Source organism: Sturnus vulgaris, chromosome 6 (genome assembly GCF_052056855.1).
Source record: "Sturnus vulgaris isolate bStuVul1 chromosome 6, bStuVul1.hap1, whole genome shotgun sequence".
Classification (NCBI taxonomy): Eukaryota; Metazoa; Chordata; class Aves; order Passeriformes; family Sturnidae; genus Sturnus; species Sturnus vulgaris.
In genome coordinates, this window is record NC_142248.1 from 43,641,968 (window position 1) to 43,668,533 (window position 26,566).

At 44.3% G+C, this 26,566-nt stretch overlaps 2 protein-coding genes across 4 annotated transcripts; one reads left to right on the top strand and one right to left on the bottom strand.

Annotated features, from left to right (window-relative positions):
- Positions 1–1,014: 1,014 nt before the first annotated feature.
- On the bottom strand, positions 1,015–2,526 carry LOC148223465 (inositol 1,4,5-trisphosphate receptor-interacting protein-like 1). 2 transcript variants are annotated; one of them, XM_088166606.1, is made up of 2 exons: positions 2,302–2,526; positions 1,015–2,217 (listed from the first exon to the last, which is right to left on the bottom strand). In XM_088166606.1, the coding sequence occupies exons 1-2, from the start codon at positions 2,524–2,526 to the stop codon at positions 1,015–1,017; spliced, it is 1,428 nt and encodes a 475-aa protein (XP_088022732.1). The 2 variants fall into 2 exon arrangements, with proteins under 2 accessions (XP_088022732.1, XP_088022731.1); XM_088166605.1 differs by having other exon boundaries at positions 1,015–2,526.
- Positions 2,527–8,171: 5,645 nt separating this feature from the next.
- LOC106850231 (potassium channel subfamily K member 16-like) lies at positions 8,172–24,205 on the top strand. 2 transcript variants are annotated; one of them, XM_088166353.1, is made up of 6 exons: positions 8,172–8,460; positions 10,432–10,552; positions 12,255–12,421; positions 13,975–14,143; positions 17,082–17,242; positions 24,060–24,205. In XM_088166353.1, the coding sequence occupies exons 1-6, from the start codon at positions 8,266–8,268 to the stop codon at positions 24,069–24,071; spliced, it is 825 nt and encodes a 274-aa protein (XP_088022479.1). In that variant the 5' UTR covers positions 8,172–8,265; the 3' UTR covers positions 24,072–24,205. The 2 variants fall into 2 exon arrangements, with proteins under 2 accessions (XP_088022479.1, XP_014726891.1); XM_014871405.2 differs by lacking the exon at positions 24,060–24,205 and having other exon boundaries at positions 8,223–8,460; positions 17,082–18,029.
- Positions 24,206–26,566: the final 2,361 nt, after the last annotated feature.

A 26,566-nucleotide genomic window follows, 5' to 3' on the forward strand; every position in this document is an offset into this window, starting at 1 on the left:
TATGTGACTTTTACTACTACTATAGGTTTGGCTCTGTGATCAATAAAGTCATGCACAATCCAGATTCGGAAATATTGTATTTTATTGAAAGAAGATCAGAATCAAAGCAGTTTCCAGCATGCCACTCCAAAATGTAATAACTATAGAGCATAAGAACACTAAGCACTAAGAACATTAGCACATGTCACAACAGATAGTGACACTAAATATGTGCTCTATTCTTATTATTTCATAATTATTATTTCATAATTATTATCCTTATTATTTGTAATTTCATATTCAAACCTCCAGAATTATTTTTTATTAGGATGAAATAACTATATATTTCATATCTTTGATACGATTTGTATTATTATATGGTTTTGCCTTACTGCATTTTAATATATATATATGATAATTTATACACTTTACAGTAGATAGTAAGAATACACAATATAAATATTTATGAAAAAAACTTCTAGATTCATATATACATCTATATCTATAATGTTTCAGGTCAGCTCAAGACACTTTGTCCAATGCTGACCTAAATGTGTCTCTCCCGGGGACAAGGAGAGACATTGTCCATGGACTGGTGCTGGCCAAGCAGCGCTGATTTTTTCTCTTGGTGTTTTTTGCCCTGTTTCTTTTTTCTTCTTCTGTCCCACATTCCAGTTTCATTCATGTTCGAAATTTCAGCCCTTGTCAAAATGTATGCAAAAGGTGGAGTTTGGTGACTCTGGCACTGAAATGTACAGCATGTTCTCTCTTCCTGCACATTCTTAGGAGTGAGCAAATTCCAGCGGGGCTTCATGCAGATCTGGGTGCCGTTTTTTGGGTAATGGCATGATTCTAGGAGGTAGAATAAAGCCTCCCCTGACCCTCCACCTGCTGAGGCAGCAGGAGAGGCTGTGGGACCTTCACCAGAAGCATCGCCTGCATCCTCTCCTCCTTAAAGCACCCAGTCTCTATTCTGAGGTGTCTCTCTGCTGCCAGCTGTGAGCAGCACACGCACAGCTCTGTGCATTGCCACGTTCATTCATCTTCGCCGGCAAGGATTCTCCTGAACCACTTGCACAGAACGCGGTACTCATGGATCGCCTGGGTGTGGGCGGCCGATTCCTCTGCCAGGTGATGGAAGAGATTGTATGTGTGACCCCTTTGAACATCTGGGGGTAAACGGATGTGCTGAGGCAGCTTCTGGTTCCCCACAATGAAATGGTTGAGGCGTTTTGCTAGCACACATAAGCCCAGGCTGTCGTTGATATCCAGCAGTCGCTGCAGCAAATCTCCCCTGCGCCACTGTGACACGGGCAGCACGTTGAGCAGGTGCATGACAATGGTCTTCATGGCGTAGGTGGGAAAGCTGAAGCCCAGGTGAAGACGGATGAAGAACTGCAGGCATTTGAGGTGCAAACTGTCCGGGGCTGCCTGCATAGCAATGTGCTTGAAGAACTCAGCCTCTGCCACAGCATAGGTCTCAGGCCAGGTTGTGCTTTGGGTGTGGGCCTCTCTAGGCTGGCTGCTCACAAAGATGTCAGAGTCACCTCTCCGCACCCCGAAGAACACCTCAATCCTGAAGCTTTCAGTGCCACTGGTCACCTTGAATTGGCAGGAGCGTCTGGAGGGCAGCGGCATTAAGTGCCAGTTGTGGGACTGAGGCAAAGCTGGCCAGATTGCTCTCACCAGCTGGTAGAACCAGCGGGCAGTTTTGTGCACATCCAGGTAGGAGTCTGTGCACAGGGTGTCTAGGAGGCTGGGATCCTGATTCCTCCTCAGCTCCTCCTCGGGGTGGTGCAGGAAGCACAGCATGTTCTCACCCTGCTGCTCCTTGCTGCAGGTGCACTCCAGCTGCACGCGGACACGGAAGTTCCTCACGTGCCTCTGCTCTGCAGAGTCCAGCTCCAGGTGGAAGCTGTGGCCTCGGGGAGGAGTCATGGGGATGAGCACCTGGTACACAACATCCTGCTCACGTGGACTCCAGCCTTCAAAGGCGCTGCCCACCCCGATGGCTCGTTGCAAGACTGGGTAGAAGCTGTTGGATAGGACGTGTCCAAAGTAAATTGTGTAATTGTCCATCAGGTCAGTTGTCCACTCACAGCCTTTCTGCAGGTCCTGGACAGGCCACTGTATACGGTCCATGAGAATTCTTCCAACGTTATCATCAAAATCGTTGTCTTCTTCATGGTCTGCAATTGCAAGGTCATTGCCTTCTGCATTTGCAGCCTCATCGACAACCTCATCTTCTTCATTTGCATTCACATTTTCCTCTCCAGGCTCCTGTCTCCTCATGCTCCTTTTGCCCCCCATCCACCATATCACCAAGACAAGGACCAGGAGTGCAGCAACAGTTAAGTGCTGCAAGAGCTGCACTTGCTTCAGGGCCAGCTGCTCCACCTCCTGCTCCAGGCGAATCCTCTGCCATTCCAGGTATTTTGCACGCCTTTCTGTGAGCAGACGAGTTTCCTCATCCTGATCATCACCCACGAGCTTTGGGTACTGGATGAGGCTTTTCAAGAGCATGCAAAGTAACACTATGGAGTTCATGGTCTGCAGGAGGATGGAGAGAAGGCCTTGAGTGGGGCTGTGAGGGAGGCAGCTGGCAGTGGGGGCAGCAGGGATGGCAATCCTGAGGGGTCTGTGGGCAGGAAGGACAGGGCCCCAGACAGCTGGCAGGCGGCAACACCTGTCCACGCCAGCGTGGCCTGTCCAATGCTCTCCCATCAGGGGCTTTCCCTGCATGCAGGGGGAGAACCCAGCCCCGGGTGCAGCTTTTATGCCCCAGCCCTTGTCCCCAGCCCAGCCTCCCCTCCATGTGTGCACTCACCGCTTGCCCAAGCAACGCAGGGCCAGCGTTGCCTGCTGGGCCCTTTTATACCCGCCCCCATTGTGACACGTCCCCCCCGATGTCACAGGTGTCACAGCACATCACAACGCAGCCAAATCAGCCCTGTCCCCACCCCCAGTCAGCCACTAGTGTAGCCTGAAGCAATCAAAGGCTGGATATAATCAAAGTGCACACCAAACTGCATGTTAAATAATGGAAGGACTACAGGCCTTGCATCTGTGAGAACCTTCTTCGAGGGTTATGGCTGCAGCTTGAGCAGCTCTTGTGCTGACACAATTCACAGTGGAGTGGAAGATGTAACTGTGGTGGGTCCGAGTGTGTGTTACCACCAAAGGGCCTCTGTACCTTCACTGTTGTTTAGGAGGAGCATCCACCCATCCTTGACTCCCTGGGGAGGAGGTACTACATTCCTGAGCACAGAGGACATGGAGAAGACTGTTTTGTCCACGTTGGAAATTGTTGCTGCTCCTTTCTCCCACAGTAAAAGCTCACTCTGGCAGTCAGATACGAAGATGATGAGGCCGTGGCAAGAGACTCCTGGACGTGGATGTGGCAAGGCCATGGAACTAGAGGCCGTTACCACATGGACACTGCATGTCTTCCCTTTTTGAGAGAGACCAATCCCTCTTGAAGTTTCACCCTGTTCAAAGGCGCCAATATATGGCATCTTGAGCAAATGCTTCCTCTGTTGAGAGCCTGCCTTTGGCAGGGAATGCAGGCACCAGTACTCGCTGCTTGTGGCTGGTTGGCCTTGGCTGACAGAGAGAGAAAATAAGGACCAAGACTTGTGGGTTGAGACAAGAACAGAGAGATTGCTCAAGCTCATCTAGGGGAAGCATATTTAATTTGCTACCAATCAAATCAGAGTGGGATCATGAAAAATAAATCCAAACCCTTAAAATATCTTTACCACACTTCTCCCTTCTTCCTGGGCTCAACTGATCACCATTGCCAATGCTGTGGGCCAGGACTCACACAGCACTTGGTAATTCTCCATGCTCGCTTGTCTGACACAGCTACCCTTACCTCCTGAATACCAGAGGTCTTAGCCAGCTACCAAAGACCAGCTTCAGGATTTTCTTCACTCATGACCATTTCCTTGACAGCTGAGAGCTACCTGCAGCAATTTGGCTTTGCAGACCTGAAATAACAAACTAGGAAGTATGAGGATCTCTGTTGAATCAATCCAGCTTTAGCCTAAGTGTTTAATAATCTGATGTGAGATCACAGCATAAAAACCAAAATGACCTGTGTTTGAAGACTGAATGTTCTGACCAGTTATGATGAATAGATATTTATAGGAGAATTGTAAGAAAGTGTAAAAATTACAGAGCATTTAATGGTTTTAGCCCTAAGCACAACAGGAAGTACAACCGCAATCACATGGTAAGTAATTCCAATGGAAGCTGATAATATTTTCCATTAAACTGGAATTTATTTCAGGCTATAATCTGCTTAAGGAGACATAATGCATAATGCTGCAGCAAGATGCCATATGTAGAAAATGAAAATGGCTAAACTGTGGGTATGACTGGAATTTGGAGAAGGAAAACCAGGACTCAGAGTAAGAAAACCCTGTCCCAGCACATGATGTTACAGGCAGGAAATGCTCCCTGCCCTCTATTACCACTGGATCTCACTGCCTGCATTTCCCTGTAATGGACTGGGTAAATAATGCAGGTGGAAAAAAGTCAGCATGACTCCTCCTTCCCTGGTCCCTTAACTGCGTCACAGATCTCTCCTAGCTCAGGAACAAAAAGTATTAATTAACTGCCTTACCAGACACACTGCCTCCATGTCTGCCAAGGCTATGACCAGCCCACCTGAGCTTCCCTTCTATCCTCCCTGGCCCAGGATCCACCTCCAGCCCAAACCAGGGCTATCAGTCCTTGTTCCAGTGGTACTGCAGGTTGCCATTCCAGCTTGCCCAGCCCAGCCATGGGTCCCAAAAAGCCAAGCCCACCAGGAGACCCTGCCTGGCTCAGTCCCCACAGCCCTGCCTGTCTGAGCTGCAGGATGACATCCTGACTTGAACTCCTGTCTCATCACCATGAACATTCTCCATGAACACTCAGCAGGGCTGGCTGAACCTGCTGAGAATCTCCAGGTCTGCCCTGCTCTGTGGATGGGGGCAGTGGGACAGACAGACCAGTGTTAGCATACTCAGCTGCCAGCCCTCACTGCACCTGGGCACGAGGTTTGCAGTGCCATGGTAGCCACATTCTGCCACCACCCCTTGCCAGGAAACTACACCTCAACCTACCACTGCCTCAGGCAGCCCAGTGGATCTTGTTGCTGTAACTACAAGCCACGGGTTGGGTGGCAGTGGGGCACTCCAGAGGGAACTGGACCAGCAGAAGTCAATTCATGGGTTGTGGAGAAGTTCTTGGTAGCTGGATCTATTGCTTTCCCACAGCTGAAAGCTACAGTGATGAGGCATCACTTCCATTTCTTCAGCTCCTTTATTTCTTGAGAAATAAATGCCATTGAATAAGTCTGTCAGACCGTATGGCCCAAGGTGTTGGGGAACATGAAAGAAGAGATACTGGCAGCAGTAATTAGTTTTGATTAACAAGAAGGGTTCTATTAACTTGCCTGGCAGTGTTCAAGGCCAGGTTGAGCATGGCCCTTCCTGACATAGTGGGTGGCTATCTTGCCCACAACATGGGGGGTTGGAAGTAGACGATTTTTAAGGTCTTTTCCAACTCAAACCATTCTATGTCTTCTTTGATTTCTATGATAACTTGCACCTAGGTGAGATGTATTCATGATCTCCCAACGTACAAAGGTAATGGTGGCTGCTTTACCACGTACAGTGTCCCCATTTACCTTCTCAGCTATCTAGACAGGTTATCAGTGTGATTTTGAAGCAGGTGTGAGATGCCAGCATCAGCCTTTGGATGGGGGTGTTGTACCTACAGCAGCTCCCAGCACTTGAGAAATGCTCAGTTTTCATAACTGAGGTGAATGGTGTCAAGCTAACCCAGTACCCAGACCCCTGTGGGGAAACTGAGTCAATAATGGTGCTTTGCCTCAAGCCCCTGACACTCGGTGGCTATAACAAACAGTACAGCTCTAGCAGCCTCCACCTGGAGCACTTTTTGCAGTTTTTAATCTAGGCAAAACAAGGAGAGAACAGTCACCACTAATGGGAAATACTCTTAGATTTACAATGAATGGCTCCCATTGAGTGATTCCCCTTTCCTTTCTTCCTCAGAGCAATTTATCTGCAAACATCCCAGCAGTGAACTGTGCTTTCCCTCCCTTGTTCCCTATGGAAGTGTCAACCCAAGTATGACCAAGATGCTGTGTGATGGGACACTTGTCTCACATCCAGACAATCTGTAGTGGTTATTAAAGATACACAGGCAGGTTATTAAAGATTCTTTGTATGAAGAAACAGACTGAAAAAATTTATGTGTATTCCCTGTTTCAGAGCTAGAGAAAACCCAAGGTCACCAAACTTCCTTGCAATCAAAGGTTTCTGGAGGTGCAGACACAGATAGACCCCTGGAGAGGGGCTTAGAGAGAAACCAAATTTAATGTATATATACAGACTGGAGGAGAAAGATGAGGTTTCTTGGTATCTTACCCACCCAATCAAAACACTGCAGCTGCCATCAATATCAAAATTCTCATGATCTTCCATGAGTTTCATGTTTTTTCTATCCATTTTCCCCTCAGATGAACTGAGGAAATAATCCCCTTGTATTATCTTCGTCTTTGTTGAGAATGATGAAGACATGTTGCATTTGTACATGTAAAGGGCTTTATCTTATCTCATGAGGCAGGGAGACTGAGAGACACAAAAGGATGGAGTCATGGTTGTCCTAATTTTAGAGCAATAATTTAAATCTGAGGAAGGAGCACACCTTTGACGTGTAGCTTCAAAAGAAGTTAAAGGAAACACGACACATCCTGTTTCTACAAACCCTTTTCCAGTAATCCCAAGGAAAATCTTCAAACATGTAAGGGTTTTGGAAGCTGCTTACCTTCATTCATAGTCTTCCTGTTTTCCTCTAAGGTCAAACAGATTTATATGTGAAAGGACAACCTGCAGTTGACAGAGTGAAGCCACATGCCGCTTCTTGTTTACGCCAGTTCTGCAAAGCTAATCCCAGAGTCTCTGCCTTATCTTGGTGTTTTCAAACTCAATAAAAACACAAAGACTCGAAGAACAGAATAGGTGGTACATTTTAAATATTTTTTAAAGGGTGATTTGCTTCAGTGTGTTCTCATTATTAAAGTAGGGCGTCCACGGAAATAAAAAAGAAATTGTGCACAAAGCAAATGAAAATGCTGGGAAATATAAAGTCAGGAAAATTAATGTGTTAACAATGTCCACGGTGCAGCCTGTCTGCTGTCTGTTCCAAAATCAACATCTTCATTCAAGGACTTCCCTCTCACCTTACAAATTTTTTCTCAATGGCACCCAAATTCTTCTTGAAGCTGATGGGGACAAACTCTGACGGTTATATAAGTGACTTCTCAATGCATGCAAACCATCCTTCTGAAATCAGCAGAGGCAACATTGCTGTAGGTAGCAGAGAAATCAAAATCACCTCTAAGATCATCAGATATGGTGCTTAGGGACACAGGTTAGTGATGGGCTTGGCACTGCTGGGTTAATGGTTGGACTTGATGATCTTAAGGGTCTTTTCCAACGTAAACAATTATATGATTTATGACTCCACGGATCTGATGGCAAAGCCACTTTTTAATCCACCTAACTGTGCACCCAGTACAGTATAATATATCCCTTGGGTACACTGCAGAGGGGTTGTTGGCAGAAGAACCTGTTCAGGTTTGGCACATAGGCAACCCACAGCCATTTGCCTGTGTGTCCAAGGTTTTGCTCTGAGCTGTTGAGGCTCTGCAGGGCTGCAAGCAGACAAGTGAAGCCCAAAAGAACAGTCCAGCTGCATTTCCCTGAGGCTGCCCCTGAACACAGGGAAAGAAGGAGCTTCTGGGATCAGAGGCTTGCCCTGGAGTCCAGTTCTTGGACCCAGCAGGTGACAAAGGTGGGCAAACAATGGTTTTCCAAGCAAACTCCCCTGTGGACTCCTTACAGACTATCCTCACCTGTCCCTAGAGTCTTCTGAGCAGGAGATGGCCTGCTGCCAGCTCCTCAAATCCTGACCCACTTTTCCTGAGAACTCAGCAAGGGAGACTTTCACAGACAAGAGGAAATCCCTAAACAGCATGCAGCCCAGAGAATGGAAAGTTTTTTCTTTGGGGGGTTGGGTTCGTTGTGGTTTCTCCCCCCCCAGCTTCCGAATGAATGCATCTGGCAGCTCTCTGTCCCTGCCAGTGCAGGATCCCAGCGGAAACCAGAGCTGGGAGGGCTCTTCCTGCCCGGGGGAGGCTTTCCAGGAGTGTGAGGGATTTACAATCGCCACCTCTCGCTGCCTGTCCCCTGCAGTGTCACACTGAAGGCCATGTGCAGTGGCAAGCTGCAGACAGCTTTGCTGGTGGCCGGCTACTTTGTCTACCTGCTGGTGGGTGCTGCTGTGTTCCAGGCCCTGGAGAGGACTGCTGAGAAGCAGGAGAAAATGGCAGCTGCCCAAATGAAGGAGGCTTTTCTGCAGAACTTCACACAGCTCACGGTGGCGGAGATGGAGCAGTTCATGAAGGTGAGTGGAGCCCTGCAAAAGTCCTTTCTCCCTCCTGCTTCCCCATCAGATGTTGTTTTCTGCTTATCCTTGCTACACAGGTAACTTTCACTGCTTTCTTTCTGAATGTGGTCACTTGGATGCTTCCAGCAAACCCCTCTCTAGTGTGAGCAGGCAGCTCACTCTGATGGCAAGTACAGCTTGTGTAGCTGGAGAAAACCTTGTGTGTGTTAGCTGCTAAAAATCCCCATCCCACAATATCCTGGTTTTTTGGTGTCTCGCCTCCTGTTGATTCTGCTTTTAGTGGGGCTGTGCTCATACGCCATGGATGGCATGGCAAGAAAAATGAGGCTGTCTGAAATGGATAGGTGTGGCTGCCACAACAGCGTCACAGTGCAAAGGAACAATAAGGAAAGGCCTGTATGGGAAAAAATAACAAACAAACTCCATATAACTATAAGGAAGGCGGCATGATCAGAGTTTAGTTTTTGAGGATGCTGCAGAAGTGAAACTGGTAGCCTGGCCAGAGGAAAATACTTCTGGTCATGGCACAGGAAGATGAAGGTGAATATGGCTGTCTCTTCAACTTGGGTATTTCATAGCTCTGTCTGCTATAATGCAGGAAAAAAAAAAAAGAGGAGTTAAAGTCTTGCTGGAAGCATTTCCACGTGGAAAACTAGCGGAGCTCTTAATGGGCCAGTTCACAGAATCAAGAAATATGGGAAAGACCTAGTGTTTCTAAAAGCACAACCAGCAATTCAGTCCCTGTTTCACCCATGCATGCATCCTCTTCACCTTGTTTCTTATCAGCTTTTCAAGAGGTAAAAAAAAAAAAAAAAAAAGAGCTTTTAAGACAAAGAAATCTTTGTGCAAGGGCTATGGAAATCATTTTCGTTAGCCTCAATTTTCTGAGACACCAGCAAAAAACACAGTGAGGGAAGAAGCAGGGAGGAAGATTTTGCTGGTTCAATTCATTAATATGTCCTGCTTCTGGTAGGGCTCTGTCCTGGATTTAATCTCAGCTGTTTCTGTACAAACCAGCCTGTCTTCCAGATGTCCAGTCCAGTGTTCTCTGTTTGCTAGAGGAAGGAACAACTGGATACAGTTTGCTTTTTAAATTTTCTTTTAACTTAAAAAAAAAAAAAAAAAGTGAGAGAGAGAAAAATAACAGAAATTAGAATTAAAACCAAGAAAGAGTCTGAAAATGCATAAAGTAATAAATGATAGCACTGGAGAGGTGTAGAGGTGTGGAAAAAATATTTAGTCAAGCATTGTGTGGCAAGGCAGTCTCAACTCAACCCAAACCATCTCTGACAAATGTTCCTCTAACCTCCTCTCAAAGGCAACCTTGCAAACCTATGTGTAAATGTGGAAATTTATCTATGTGTATTCATGCATACAGTTTGGAGAAGAATGTGTATGTCAGGCTTTGCAAATCAATGGGCTTTCTCTGAATTTACTTCAGTGACAGTACTCAAAATACAGACTTGAAATGAAATTCTCAGTGTATCTCATGTGTACCCTGCCACAGCTCACTGATGCACCCCTGGAAGGGATCAGTGCCACTGCTCTTACAGCTGGGTGATCAGATCTTGGATCCACCACTGCCATCTCAAGTGCAAGTCCAAATCCAACAACCAGCCACCCCCCATCTCTTAAACCAGTGCTCTGCCACATCCTAGTCACCCAAGATTTTCCAAACTACTTGGCCTGAAAGAAACAAGGTCCTTGGTCATACTAAAAGAAACAATTTCTCTCCAAACACCCACTAGAGTAGTCAGCACAAACAGGGCAGAAGTTGAATACTCAAATCCACTGGATAATGGCTTCCCAACCTTGGAGGTGAAGGTGTGAATAGTGTCAGATAATCGCTGAAGTGAGGTGAGTGGTACTTGCAGGAAAGGAGCAGTGGTTGGCTAAACCTGTAATATTTTTGCATCAAGCACTTGAGAAAAGCAGTCATGATGATACCAAACTTTGCTTTCTCTGCAGAACCTGATTGAAGCCATTCAAAATGGAGTATACCCTGTTGGAAATGAGTCACAGTTTGAAGAGAGCAACTGGGATTTCAGCAACTCCTTCTTCTTTGCAGGCACAGTTGTCTCCACAATAGGTAGGTCTAATGCTTTCCATTTATGTGTGCTGGTGTGTGAATTATGTCTGGTTATTAGGACATGAATGGATAACACTTTCCAGGATAAAAACTCCAGCCCTTCATTGTGATGGGTGGCAAGCAGACATGGACTTGGTTCTAAGACCTTCCCACTTGCACAGCTCTTCATGCTTTATTTTGGCTTGTCAAGTATCAATGGCCTTTCCTATTATTGCTCACTTGTTTCTTCTTTTCAAGTCATCTGTTATAATGTTCACTCTGCAGATATTTGTGAGTGGGAGATAAACTTCATTTTCCTGGTATTTATTCTAGGCTTTAAATTTGAGAGTGCTGTAAAGCATCAAAAATGTAAGGAAAGAAGTGAATTCTGCTGGGGCCTGAGCACTGTCTCCATAACCTGTTTTGAGCTGTTAATTCACATATTCAATTAATAACATTCCAAGAGGGGAAAAAAATGGGAAGGGGTAAAGGCAAATGCTGAGAATTTTACACTGCTGCTTCAAGCTGTTCTGACCTTGACAGGGCCTGCCTGCCCCTACCTGTTTCGTCCTTTCTTCCAAATGTACATCCCAAAAAGTGCAGGCCTGCCAGACTTAAGGATAAAATCCATACTTGGCATCTGCTTCACAGTCATGCAGTGGAATTCAGATCTATGTTTTAACAGAGTGGTGCTGAGGCCTCACTCCCACCAGCCCCCAAGCACATCTGCCTCACTGGTCTGTGAGTGTGACATGTCCCAAGGGCCCCAGTAGTGTCCCAGCATCATGGGAGCTGTATAAGTGCTGCTTGAGCCCACAGAGAGATCTCCTGCTGTAAAAGGGGAAGGTTCTGACCCATCATTAAAATTGGGATATTCCTGCAACAGGGAGCACAAGACAGTTTGTGCATTTGGGAATCTAGTAGTCCAAAAATCACTCGGTTGTTTTGTCTTTTCCCCCAAAGAAAATGTAGCATTTTCAAAGTAATGGATGCCTTCAAATGAACTATGCTTAAAAATTCATTTTACCAGGGTCATTGATAGCATAAGGACATACACAAAGTTCAGTACTCTTCAATTCGGGTACCTCATGGGGTCCAAGAGTCTTGAGACTAAAGGACATGTTTGGGGTTGTTCCACTACTCAGATAAATCCTCTCTTAGTAGGACTTTAAGACAAATGTCTCTCTCAGCCACCAGCAAGGTCTGGACTAATTAGCACCATCTATTCTAATGCACACTGCACTGCCTTGGGACTGGAGTCAGTATCTGGACACAGCAGCTTACTGGGATGTAGCCAGGGAGGTCACTAACACACAGGCAGAGCAACAAGAAGCTGGAGATGGCTGCATGTGATTCCAGCAGCCTGGAACTCCAGCCCTGATGTCTTCCAGATCCTCAGACTTCTATTTTCTGACTTTCCATGTATCTGTCACAGGACAGAACATGTTTCCCATAATTACTCCTTGATTGTGTTTTTGTTCCCACTAAGGCTGTGCTGGGAACACACAGCGCTCTCTGCATCCCCCCAAACATGCAGGGTGAACCACTTCATCTGCTTACTGCTTTTTTCAGAGGAAAACAGAGTGCATATGGGCTGAGAAGCATTAGCCACATCTTTTAAGGTCAAAGGCAGGCTGGATTGGAGTAGGAGTGAATGTGACTATGAATTGCTCCAATTCTTTGAAATATCTCCTCTGACCCATCTTTTTTTTTTTTTTAATAGGCTATGGCACATTACATCCTAAAACTGCTGGGGGACAGATCTTTTGTGTGTTTTTTGCTCTTTTTGGAATCCCTCTGAACATTGTTTTTCTGCACCGTGTTGGTAAGATGCTCTCACTGCTCTGTAAAAAGCTGGGGAAATTCCTGTACGAGAAAGGAATGCGAAAGGTAATTGGTTTCACTTACTCAGTCTCAGTTAGATGTTCATTCCTAGTGTTTTTCTCAAGTTTTATACTGCCTTATCCTCAATTATATTTGCTCTTGTGCTAGGTTAGATGTTGTTCTAGGGCAGGAAAACAGAAATTCTTCACTTGCAGAGCTAAGCGGACATGTCAGCCATAGAGGAGATATTAGATGAAGGGATGCATTTTGTCTTCCCATCCAGATGGCAGAAATACAGCCCCCTTCAGCAATCAGTGGAGAGAGTGGGCATCCCACCCCACCTCTTGAGACACTTATCTCAGGAGCCAACATCCTAGGGAAGTGCATGCATTCCTTTAAAACCAGTAAAGGTGATTAATATCTCATCTTGAGGTAGCAAAAAGCAAGTGAGCTGTGCAAAGCTGTAAAAATTAGGGGAGATGTAGATGTTTCAGTGGATTTTGACTGAATGCACAGTGTGTAACCCCCTCCTAACTGATTTCTCAGTCCTTTAGTCCTGCTCCACCCTTACCTTTGACAAAAAGGAAGCATCAGGCTGAAGTTGTCCATTTGAGCCCCGTTGCTGAAAGATGAGGAGACACCTGTAATAAGCTACAGACAGAATTTATTTTGTCTGGTTTATGCCTCAATTTATTTGCAGCTCCTCCCCTTCTCTCAGCATTGCTGAGGAAGTGAGAATAGCTTTTCTGTGTCTCCTACTGTAATTCTCTTTCGTGACAAGGTATGATTGCTACAGATAACCCTGTTCAGATTGCTGAATTTCTTGTCATATCTGGAAACTTAAATAGAAGATAAGGCTCAATCAGATACAGACTCAAGCATGTACACAATACATGAAGGCATGAAAAGTTATCCAGCAGTTGCCATTAATTTCCAGGCAATCTGGATTTGGAAAATTCTATACATAGAAACTATGTGTGTCTGGCTGATAAATTCCTACATAAAACAAGTCTTGTTGTCTAGTCAAAGCTCCTTCATGACTGCTGGGAAGTAGAATGGTTCAAAAGTCACTATCCAGACTCTTCTTTATCAAGAGCTCATTAGTTAAATTTTTTTTTCCTAGTATGATATCCACTGGGTAAGAACCAAGTTTTGGCATTGGTGCAATGAGAAATAGTCAATAATCAAGACTCTTGAAGATAGTACTGTCAGAAATGGTGCAATTATTTTTTATTTTAAGACTCTTTCCCCAGGCAAATTTGAATTTAGGTGCCAACCCTAAATACCTCAACATTAAAAATGAAGTTGTATGGTGATAAGTGGAAATGGTTTGACTCTGGTAAATATCATTATATAGGAATTCTTCCAATAGTCACAGTCATTGATACAATCAGGTAAAAGACTACATCTTCCAGGGTCTCTGTGGACATGCAACACCCATAACACCTGGCTTGCCCCTGCTTCTAAGCAAGACTAAGATATTTCCAAAGGAAAAGCACTCAGAGGAAATCCTTTAGTCCTTGTGATCCAAGATAGCCACCCACTTTGAATAGCCACCATTACATATAGCTTATTTGTGTTTCAAACCATGATTATAATTGGACTGGTTTATTTTTCAGAAGAAGATAACATTTCTGACCCTTTTGTTCTTCCTGGCAACGGGGATCCTGGTTTTTCTGTGCTTGCCATCAGTCTTCTTCCAGATAACAGAGGGCTGGTCCTACAGTGAAGGAATTTATTTTGCATTCATCACCCTCAGCACCATTGGCTTTGGAGATTATGTAGTAGGTAAGGTGGATTCCAGAGAGGAAACACATCAAAACACCAGGATAATGACTGTAATTCCCATGGCTGAGTGTACTGTGGAGACCAATCTATCAAGAGTCTTTGCCTAGTCTTTGCCTTGTACAGTTCTGGGATTGTATGTGCTGATAAAAGCACAGAGTCATCAAAAATATAAGGAAATGCTTTAGGGTGCAAAGAAGACAAGTATTTTGATGAGGGAAGGGAAAGTGGAATTTTTATTACCAAGAGGGAACAGTTTATGACAGACATACAAAACAAAGTTTGTATCATTGCTTTAGCAATCTCAGACTTATATTGCACGGTGTAGAGTGTGAAATAAATGATCATGTTTCAGAATATATGACTTCACACAGCAGACTAAGAGGTGGAAATCCCAGTCATGGGAAATCGGGGAAATCTACTTCCAGTATTAGAAGTGGGGCTTAAATATATACATCACTGCCAAAGTAGCCTTCTTTAGTCTCCTGAGTACTTCTGGAGGTTTTCTATCCTCTAAGCCAGAATTTAGGATTTCCCCTGAAGAAACACTGTTTAAGCTGCACTCAGGCATGTTGGAATGCTTCTCAAAACATTTCCGTGGATCCGCTGGACAGAATACACTCTCTATGGAATAAGTTTCCAAAGGAATTGCAAAAAAATTGCCAGGAGCCAAATCAGTGTCCACAGAAGAAGCAGGAAAACAACTGAACTCCATGGAGAATCCAAGATTTCTTACAACGACCTTCCTGCCATCATCTTGCCAGCCTGAACTTCTCCTCAGTGGGGATATGCAAAGAAAACTGTAGCTAACACTTGTACCAGCAGTGTCCCCACAGAGGATCTGGAAGCCTCACACGCCTTTCTGAGGGACAGATATCCCACACACAACAAACCCTAGGCTCTCAAGCTTTGCAGAAGTGCTAGACAGGCTTTGGAGCCTCTCTGTGAGTTTGAAAGATTTCTCACATTGGGCTGATAACTTTGGCAGAGGGAGCCTATAAACTTTTCCAGGCACTGATGTGTCACTGCTGACTGTAATTTCTATCTCTTCCTTGAAATAGTCTGCTGGTACAGAATGGTGGGGAGGGGCTGGTGCCATGCAGGAGAAAAACTGAATGTCAAAATGTGGCATTGTCTTCCCTTGTCCAAGTTACAGGGGTTTTATAACAATGACAGCAAGTCACAGCCTGAAAACCATGACTCCCATAGCACTTTCCTCCTCTGCAACCATATTGCTTTACAAATATAATTAATTGTATTTTAACTTTCTAAATGTTATTTACAAATAACAATTAGAGAGGCCTCATGGCTCTATGATTTCATCTTCATTAGGATGACTTAAGTGGAGCTGAAATATTTTTTCATGCCAGTATTTATCTTAATTGGCCTTAACAACAGTAGTAAAATGTTGATAAGTTTACTGCTTCACATCTTCACAATGAAGCAACCAGAATCAATGACTGCTCTGAGAATTATGCACTGAGAATTGCTTACAGATGACAAATGGTTTTGTGCTGGCCAAGTGGAACAGAACAGGTTTGAATTGATTTGCATTTTAGTAATTCAAATCTGGTTTGTAGCTGAGCCTGTTTGGGGAAGGTAGAGATGCTGGGAAGATGGCTCAGCCTGGGTTCAGCTGTTGGGAATACATGTACCTCTAGGTGATACCTCTAGGGTGAAACTCCCCATGGATTGTTAACTGAATATTCCCTGCTCGAGTCCAGTTTTGGGTTAACATTACAAAGATATTACTTGTGGCTTTGCTAACCCCACACCATGAACTCCAGATAAGAGCACAACAAGGAGATGCTTTGTTCCAGAGCTCTTGGATAACAAAGAACAAAAATCCTGCCCATTAATCTATGCAGTACAGGGCACTGCAGGACTTGAAAAGAGTTGCCAGCACTTGGGCTCCTCCTGGGCAGGTTCACCACGAGGTTTGTGGTGATATCCCTGTCCATGCACACTGTGGTGCTATCAGCTCTGTGAAGTCACCTTTGGCAGTGACTTGAAGCACTCCATAAGCAATACCACCAATATCTGCAGTTCCTGCAGATGCCAGGGCCACATCACCTGTACCATGATGATAATACTGTATGGGACCAAGCAAATGCTCTTTGGTTGGGGGTGGATTGCTGACATCTGAAGGATCAAACAAAATGCTCCATGCAGAACAGCGGGTGTGAGGTCCTGGCTGATGCTAAGAGGATCAGGCTGTATAAAATAAGCTTTGGTACACTGGTTTCCAACATAGGAAGTTCTGTTCTTGGCATGTGTTGGTGAATTCTCATCAGTCACATGTTTTTTTAAGTGGAGGAAGCTCCTGAAGCTATTCAAAAGTGAGGTAGGAATTGCAGCCATTCTCTTTGTATGATCACAGGTACCTGTAATTTAAAGGAAATATTTATTATGTTATAATCACACTATAGAAATACAGGGAATTACAATTTCCCAGATAATAATGGTTGTGTGGTTATAGTGTCCCACTGTGCTCTGCTTTTTGTGCTTTGGGAGTTTGGGTATAATTCCAAGATAATACAATACAATTTAACACTACTTCCCACATTATTTCATTTACCTGTACGTGCAGCAGTTGAACTGGGATTGATATGCAGTAGGGGGGAAAAAATAACCTGCTCTGATAGTAATTTACCTCAATCACAGAATCACAGAATGATTCATTTCAATTCCAGTGTGTCATTTGACAGGCCAGCATATTTGTATCATGTTTATTGCATATATCAGTTTATTGCAGCAGTAAAAGAATTGCCCAGCCTTAACCTAATGCTATGGAGCTGAGAGTCTCCACTACAGTGAAAAAGTCACCTTAAAGTACTCAATATAAAACATATTGATGAATTCATTAGGCTGTTCCACTTTACAATGGCAAGGCAATTTTAACTTGTTAATTTTCTCCTTATTTCTCCCCCCTTATCTTCAGGCAAACAGGCTGACAGAAAATACTTTTCCTACTATCGAGTGCTCGTGGCCATTTGGATTCTTTTTGGCCTTGCCTGGATTGCTCTGCTATTTAATTTATTGACAACAGTACTAGAAGATACTGAAAAAATAATTGTCAAGGATCTCCAGCAAATTGGAAAGGTGAGTAAGGACAAAGTAGAAAGTCAGCAAAGAAGATGCTGGCCTGTTCAATTTATTCCAGAAGAAGAACTGCTACCACCACGTGCTGGAGGGGATGCACATAAAATGGAGTCATTAACAGCAGATTCTGAACACACAAAAAATGAAAAAAAAGTGTTTTCTAATAGCAAAACTATTGCCATAACATGTGAGAATTGAATTCTTCATTGGAGGATTGCTAGTTAATTATTCTAAAGAAATAATTTTATTTCCCATAGAAATAAAATTTATCCTACCTTTTGCTGAGATATGACCATTTAGAACTCAAGACTTACAGTTGCACAAAGCCTGAATATGAATGGTAAGAAATTTGCTCTTCAGTTTGCAGCTAGGTTGTGCTAACAGCCTGAGAATTGCACTTGCTTTGCAAGGTATTTTTAAGGTGCTTTCACAAAAATGCAGAGGACGGGCATAGAAGAGCTTGCTGGGTTCTGTTTGGATTTTGCAGCTTGCAGGAAATCATGTCTCTTCCAGGAACTGACATGCACAAGCTTTTCTGGGGCATTGCATAGCACTTTTGGAAGAAGAAATAAGGGCATATAACTTAATAGATGCCTGACTTGAGCCATCATATTGGATAAGGTGTTATGGTCTGAAAGACACGTTTAAATGACAAGACCTGAGCTCAGTTCAGAGACACTAGAAGCATCTAATGGACAGGGTTATGAAAAGGTTAGCATACTAGAAATGATTGATTCTACCTCTTCCTGTTTGATACTAAGATGAATAAAGGCAATTTCAGCTTTCATCCCTGTGGCTCTGAAAAACCTTTCTGATGGTGTTTATAAGGAACACATAAACATATGTTTTTAATTCAATTTTTATAATAATTTTGTTCTGTAAGTTTTTCATAAGAACAGAGATCAATTTGAAGGGAAGAGTCCTTGCTGCTATGTTTTGATTCCATAGGAACTATGAAGCCATTTAGCAATGATCCTATGATGCTTTTGCTTTCCAAGGGTGAGTGGGGTAAACCTTCAACCAGGTAAAAAAAAAAGGATGTCAGATCTAGGCATGGTTTTTCAGATGTTCTGTTTGGCCTGCAGTTTACCTCTGGGTGAAGACTCTGACCTTCAAAGGGTGGATCTCTGTGTAACGGGCTCTCTGTGTGCCAAAAATGCATGAAAATTCAACCCTGAAGAGCTGGTAAAGCATCTGGAGTAGACACAGTCACAGAGGTGAAATATCCCATGTGTGTTGATGGTCACACCAAAAGTCAGACCAGCCCAACACCATCTCTGAGCATGCCTGATGTGTCCCCCAGCAGTGCAAGGATCAGGCAGCTCTGCCATGCCCCAGCACAGGGGGCCAACCCCTCTGCCAGCTGTTGGGGGCACAAGGCTGCCCATGCAGGAGATGGGGTCTCTGTACTTCAAAATCCATTAATTGCCCAAATGCTGAACTCCCAAGGCAGCTGTAGAACACCAGGTTCCTCACTCTGACAGTACTGAACCTGCCACTTGACAGGTTATTGTGAGCCCCTCAAGCTCCTGTTTTGTCAGACTGAATAATAATTCTTTTTTCTGGGTGTTATTTACAGCATGACCAGCCCATGCCAGAGTTATTCCTGTATGAAAGGGAGAATAAATTACAGCTATAAAGCAATTTCAGTTCATAAAGATGCAGTCAGCCTTGAAGTTGGATTCATAACTTTTTCAGTCAAACAGAACCATGCTTCTTGCCAAAGCAATTCTGCTGGTTCAAGACCTGGCATGTAGACCTGGCCAAATATGTACTTTCTTTCCCTCCATAAATTATTTTCCGGTGTTTCTCTCAAAGCTGACTTCTCACCTCATATGTCTCACTGTCTCACTGTCAGTAAACGTTTCTAAGGCAGCAGGAACAGGACCTGACTGAAATCAAGGAAAGTAGCAGGGATACCATAGGACACAGAGGTCCTTGTACAAGCCAGAATCCTATTGCTGCCACAACACCAGAGCCCGGCAGAGAAAGCAGCTGGATGCTCCCAGGCAGGGATCTCTTCACCTCTCTGCTTTCCCCTCTCACTCATTACTATTTTCCAGGCATCCTTCTATTCTATTTTCTTTTTTCCCCCAGCCCTTCCTAGAAGGATCATAAACCCCACTGCCAGTCTAATGTAGGGACTGTCAGGGCTGGTTTAAGGGGTATGATAGTCCTGCCTTGGGGTGCAATAGACATTTTACACAGCCTCTCATAATTCCTTCCATGCCAGTTCCTGGTGTCTGACCACACCCCGACCTGACAGAGGGTTTCTTCAATTTCTTCCCACTACTCTTGTTGTGGCAAATAACACAGCTCAGCCTGGAAGAAGCTGCTGATGTCCCACTGTAACACAGAGTAACCAAAGATGCTTTTTTTAGACATTTCAGGAAGGGCAAGAGAGACATCCCATGGACTCTGACTGTAAACAGCAAGCACAGAGCCAGGCAGTGGCTCTTGGAGCAACATAGGACAAATTCTCATTCCTTTCCCTGGTAGGTGTTTAACCATGAGCCTTGAAACCCAAGAACTTCCCACTTCCAGGAGTCCCTCTGTCCTGTTTAGTTATTGCAGGCATTTTAATTCATTCCTCCTGCCATGCTCCAGAGTGGCACAGAGGGACTGAAAAAGCCACCCAAGGCAAGAGGATCCAGGAAATATTAGCCAGGAATTGCCATCGTGGGGCTGTCCTGTAAATGGGTTAACTGCACCACTTAATTAGTGGCTTTTTTTTAGTTTTTATTTTTCTCTGTTTTCACTCAGAGTCAGGATTAAAAACTTGAAAGACACGAATTTTCTTGTGTTCAGACTTGGTTGTTTATTAAATCTTATTTAAAGTATAGAGTTTTGCAACACTTTTAGTTACCAGCTAAAAGCAAGCAAAACGAAGGTGAATTTAGTTAATTACAAGGTCTTTTAAAGCTAAAAAGTTTAATAAGGGACTATCACTTATATTATTTATACTTTTGACCTAATAACCAAACTCTTGTGACCCACAGTGCAGCACTAATTATTTAACTAAAAACTTGAAAGCAAGAAAAAGGAAGATGACAGAAAGCCAATACCTAGAAACCTCTCTCTTGTCCCATACCTATTACTATATTCTAAACCCTTACATTTAAAACCCTTCACCATGTGAAATCACACATTTCTATTTAACTACACACCTCTGATTTTAACTCCATCACTCAAATTTGGAGCCTTCTCCAAGGCCTCAGGTCAAAAGCAGTGTTCTCCTGGGGGTCAGTGCCAGAAATAACAGAAAGCTCAAAGGGTTCCAACACTGTCCATCCTCAGGCATCAAGAACTGAGGTGTCCCTTCAACTGTAGATGCCAGCCTGGGAACACAGAAAATGCATCCTCAAGGTTTAAAAAAAATATAAAAATAAAACCTCTCAGGAGAAACTTAGGTGCTCTGAGAAAGAAGGCTGCCCATTCATAAATCCTGCAGAGACTTTTTGGAGAAGGGTCTTAGCTTTGCTCCTTGTGCCCTCCAGTGGCTGTGTGCCGCAGACCCTTTCCCTTCACATCCCTGCCGGGTTTGGGTGGCTTTTCTCCACCTCCCACTGTGCAGCTCCGTTTTCTCAGTGGGAACCAGAGGACACCGCCCTGGATTTCTATGCAGTTCACACGAGCTTGCGAAATGCTAAAAAATGCCTCATTCTCCAGAAAGAGATGAGGATGAGCATCTCAGACTGGTCCAGCCGAGGTCCCTGCCTTGTGCCCACACTGAGACAGCTGTGTGGAGGCCAGCTGAGGATGTGAGGCTTTCTGTCACCAAACCATCACGAGAAGGTTCCTCACTGCCAGCACACACAGTGCTGATGCTGGGGACCACTTCCCCGTGCAGAAGCTTCCCATGCACAAATCTGTTTCAGGGTCAAGGCACACACTCCCACCCTCTGTCCCACAAGGAAAGGGATTGGTCTGAAAAAAAACTGTGCAAAAAGGCAAGTTTGTGTGCAGGATCTGTGGCCTGGAGGGGCTGGCACCCTCTGCAGCAGCCTGGAGGGCAGGCAGTGCCTCATGCACCACCAGGGGTGGAGATAGGAGCTGCAGATATGTGGAAGGAAGAACCAGCACCAAAGGGTGTGTGGTCCTCTCTGCTGGGAAAGGCAAGGGGAAAGCCTGGGAAAGCTGCAAGCCAGGGTGGGAGAAGAATTTTTTTGGATGTGATATTGTTCCTCATTCTTAAGCTGAATGATAAATCTGTCTCCAGAAGGGCTTAGGCACACTGACAAATCTCTCCAGGGCTGGAGCAAGCATTTTCCAGCATTATCATCCTCAGAACATCACACAGCAGCAGCAGAAATTGTCCTCACATCACCCCTGGAAGGGGGAATTGTTGATTCCTGTGCAGCTAACAGAGCCCCAGAGAAAATTCAGTGTATCCCAAGCTCATGCATCAGACCTCTGGCTCTCTCAGCCAGGACCAGGTGTTCTGGTGTTGCTTACTGATAAACTAGACCCAGACAGTGGTTCTGTAGTTGTTGAGGTTAAAAAAAAATAGACTTGAATTGAGAGGAGAATTAGAGCAGAGATTCTACTCCACATCTGGAGATTTAAAATAATCCCAAGATTTTAAATTAATGAGTATAAGCCAAGCTTTGCTGTTCTTCTGCACGTTCTCCTTGCCCAAGGGACAAAAACCAGGAATAAATCTGTTCCAAAATCCCTGTTCTGCCAAGTGACAGAGTGACAGAAATCCCCTGGAGATCAAGCAGAAGGGTTCTCCACTGGCAGATCTGTACAGCCTGCAGCCTTTTCTGGGAGCTGCTCAAAGCCCTCCCTGAGACCCATTCCCACTGTGCCACACAGGGGAATCCAATTTTCACAGAGCAGCCTCCTATGCAACTGCCAGCTCTCCCACTGCAGCTTGTTTTCAAACGGGAAACATTTCCAAGGCAAGGCAAATACTTTCCAATACATTCAACCAGTTGCTGAAAAAGTCCAGGAGTAGGATTGTGGAATATACTATCTGGGATTAAATGGCAGCAGCATGTTCCTGCATTCAGTCTGTGCTGCTCCTCATACATCACCCACATCTTTGCTGCCAGCTAGGAAACCAAGGAAAAGCCACGAGGAATTATTTTTCCCCTCAGAAATTCAATTGCCTCCAGAGAGAACAGGAGAAACTACACTTTGATCTGTCTTTAATTAGTATATGAGCTGTTAGGGATCGTTTGAGGTCTCCCTCAATTAATATCCAGTTCATTTGGAGAGATTTTTTTTTTTCTGGAAGCAGAGGCACTCCTCAAAGCAGTGGAATACCTTGGCTAATGTAACATTACACAGCCAGTGGGATATTTTCTTTTACAGAAATTGCTAAGCATGGGCCACACACATGTTGTTTTCCACTCTGTCACACTTGGACTTGTGCTTTCTCGCCTGACTCGTGACCAAAAGGCTGGATCCAGCTCAGGACTGGTTTAACAAACATAACTAATCACTCTACAAAGGCTGGCTTGTAATCCATCCCTCATGATCACACCCAAAGAAACAAAACCCCCAGGTTCTGATGCCAGCCAAGTCCCTGGTACCGTTCCAGCAGGATTCCAAGTGGTGTTGAACACAGATTGCACCAGATATCACCCTGTGAGGAAAGGGGATCCTTCGGGACCTGATCCTGAGGACCAGCCTGGGGCAACACTGACTTTGCTACATCACAAGTCAAGTCGATATTGAGCTGTTCTGCTGCTAAAAGGTTGGGGGGAAGCAAAAATGCTGCCTCCAGAGCCTTTGTCCATGCTCTTGCATCCCTGCAGCCAGTCTCACCTCCAACCCAGAACAGGAGCTCAAATCTGCTTAGAAAATTCAGTATTTACTATCACAAATGGTTCTGGACTCAATTAGGGTAATTCTCAACCATGGATTTGGAAAGGCTCATTATGCTGAGTTAAAATTAGGGCAATTATTGAATCCATTTGATTACCAGTTCGACATGATTTAGGAGACATGTCTCCTGAATAAACATTTTCCAAATTTCTCTTTCAATGACTCTTACATTTGTGGTTGGAAACTACATATGTATTTTGTGGTGAGTTGCTGAAGCATGAAATAATACATCCCCAGAAAGAGAGATATCCTGATAAGCAGAACAATAATAACAAGCATGAGTCATTGAAAACTGAAGGGAGATACAATTTACAATTTAAGCTGATGGTTTCCTTGAGAGGGATCAGCCAGAAAGATGCTGATGTTCTCAAAGAACAAATGTGGTTTGAGGTGAATCCAGCTTCTCAAAGTAAAAGATGACTGTTCATCTTTTGGAATGGAGAAAATCATGCATCAAGACCAGAAAAGATAAATCAGAATTTGTACTGAAAGTCCCCCAGAAATCACTGCTCCCTTCATTTAAATGACTCATTGAATGCTTTAAAAGCAAGGTTAAGGTCTTAAATTTAAAATTACTTTGGAGATTTACTGGAAACCAAGGATGAAACCTAAGCAGGTTTCATCTGTCTATTCTCAACTTCAAAATTCCAGGAACTAATCTCAAAATAAAACATGCACTGCCTGAGAATTAGAAAGAAGCAAGAAGCCCAGTATGGGCACCTTCCAGTTGCTGGACACCAATTCTCCCTATCCAGGCAGTCTGTCTCTTCACAAAGCATGCAGGAGCTATTCAGCATCTCTGTTGTGCAAGTCTGTTGCAAATCAATGCTGGGCTTTGATTTTGGGCTTTGATATTGCCCCAAAGTAGATATAAATCAATTAGAGGTCAATGCCAATCTCTGCAGAACTTCAGTCAGTTTCCCAATTGCCAGTATAAAAGTCCAACACATAAATTTTTTCATATATTTTCTTCCTTTTACAGCCTTCAAGCTGATGATGGGATGAAGAATGGATGCAGCAGAGTCCCAGAAATGCATGGGCAGCTCCTGGAGAACATGGCCCAACAAGAAAGCCTACAAAGTGCTTAAAGGCTGAGTGTAATGATTAGAGTGGTAGCACAATTGGGTGATGCCAAATAGCCAAAAATTGCCAGGGGAAACAAAAAAGGAATTTCCAGCTGTAGTTGTAAAAGTCTCTGCAGGGGCTCAGGTGCCTTGGCAAACCAAACCAGTGAAGGTGGAAAACATCTTCTAGGGATGTCAGGGGAGAAGTAGGATTTTTTGGTGCATGAAATTTGCATACTGGCATAGGTACTGGTGAAAAGTACTCAACCATACCAGAGTGGGAAGGGCTTTGATGTGGCCAGGGTGCCTTCCTGCTGCTCTATGGGAAGTTAAAACAAAGCAGGAAATTTCCATATAGACCCCTGCTTTGGCACATGGTTTTCTCAGTGAATATGGTTCAAGGACAATACCAGAGAATGGCAAACTCATGCTAAAACCCCCAAAGCCCACGCTTACTTCACACATGCCAAAAAGTGGAGCAGTGAGTTACAGAAATGAGAAATGTTGTCACTCCCCCACCAAGGCCATATGTCACTAGTGGTGACAGCAGGGTGAGCAGAGGTAGCATAAAGAAGGACAGACAGAGCACTCTCCCCTGTGGGATTATGGATGGTGCCTGATTTTTGGGATCAGCCTAATTAATAATTAAACACCCTTTATGCATACGTGTCCATCAGCTGAGAAACAAAGTGCATTGTGGCTGTAGAGGGGTTTTTTAAAAGGACATAGAAGGACAGGACAAGGGGAAATGGGCTTCAAACTGACAGAGGGCAGGGTTAGGTTAGATATTAGAAAGAAATTCTTCCCTGGTGGGGTGTTGAGTTGCCCTGAGGAGCAGCGAGTGGCCCATCCCAGCCCTTTTCCAGGCCAAGCTGGATGGATGAGGTTTGGAGCAACCTGGTCTAGTGGGTGTCCCTGCCCATGGCAGGGTTTTGGAACAAGATGTTCTTTTCGGTCTTTTCCAATCCAAACCATTCCGTGTTTCCAGGATTCTGTGAAGTCACTGTGCACACGGGCGGCAGAGCCTCTAGATGTCACCATCGACCCAAGCAAGAGGCACAGCACAAACCGTGCAGAAAAACCCCGTCACAGACTTCTCCTTCAGTCCCTGCTCCCCTGCCTGGGACAGACAGACAGGAGGGATTCCAGTCCACCTGGATAAACCACAGACAAAATCAACGAATGTGGTTTATTGCTGTGCATACAAGCACTTTGTATGCACATTATGCTGCTGTAGACCAAATGGGTGCCTCCCTGTGTGTAGGTGCTCATTACTTTTACATACATATCTATATATAAAAATCACCTATATGTATATATATAAAGTTATATATATAATTTTATATATGTGTCTATGAAAATAAAGTTATATATATAACTTTAAAACTTTTGGTCTGACGAATCACAAGTTCTTTGCCAACAACTTAACCTGAAGGTAAAAGCAAGGCAGTGTTCTCCAGTGCCTTTTCTGACCATATACATATTCATCCCTTCCAGTACACATTCCTGTGTCCCATCCAGCTGATGAGCTGAGAAATGGAGCAATCAGCCCTGTATAAAGGATCTGAGAGCAGAGGCACAGGTGTTCCCAGAGAAGAAAGACAGTATGCCCTCAAGTCTGTTTAGTAAGGTCAGTGTTGACTTTTCAAGGAATTGAGGTTGTCTCCTCTATTTCCCTTGGCTTGTTAAATTCATTTTATGGCTCTCTTTCAGCAATCTAAATTTGCCTGTTAAGAAAAGAAAAGGCTTAAAAAATTCCAACTCTGCCTCTTCTTCCCTTGAACTCTGCCCTCTCCTTACTGCCCACAAGATTAAGTGCATTCAGCATTTCTGGGGAAGGAAAAGGCCCTCAGCTCTGCTCAAAGCTGGCATTTACATCGTCCCTGTCACAGCGTGGAGCTGTGATGCAGAACAGAGTCACAGACAGAGCCAAGCACTGAGGCAGCAGAGGCGTAGGACCCAAGGGGCACTGCTGGTCACCCTTCCAGAGTGTGCAGGGTGGCAGAGCACCCTCCAACCTAACCTTGTACCTGCAGATAACTGGGGGGATATTCGGGAGCTGTTTGTTTAAATGCACTCTTCTCCCTGAATACCAAAAAAACCAAACCAAACCAAACCAAACCAAACCAAACCAAACCAAAAAAAACAAAAAACAAAAAAATTCCTAAAAACCCCAAAAAACAAAACCCAAAAAACCAAACCAAAACAAAAAAAAAAACCCCACAAAACAAACAGACAAAAAATCAAAAACCAAAAAATAACAAAAAACCAAAAAAACCCTAAAAGACCAAAAAAACCCCAAAACCAAAAAACCAAACAACCCCCCAAAACCAACCAACCAAACAAACAGAACAAACAAACAAACAAAAAACACACACCAAAAAAAAAAAAAGAGAGAACAAAAATCTACTGAAGGAAATGCCAG

Bases quoted from the DNA above. Each gene is read 5' to 3' on its own strand.
- LOC148223465 (XM_088166605.1), bottom strand. From the start codon at position 2,526: ATGAACTCCATAGTGTTACTTTGCATGCTCTTGAAAAGCCTCATCCAG.
- LOC106850231 (XM_014871405.2), top strand. From the start codon at position 8,266: ATGTGCAGTGGCAAGCTGCAGACAGCTTTGCTGGTGGCCGGCTACTTT. The intron at 8,461-10,431 runs GTGAGTGGAGCC...CTTTCTCTGCAG, and splicing joins AGATGGAGCAGTTCATGAAG to AACCTGATTGAAGCCATTCA. The intron at 14,144-17,081 runs GTAAGGTGGATT...CCTTATCTTCAG, and splicing joins CTTTGGAGATTATGTAGTAG to GCAAACAGGCTGACAGAAAA.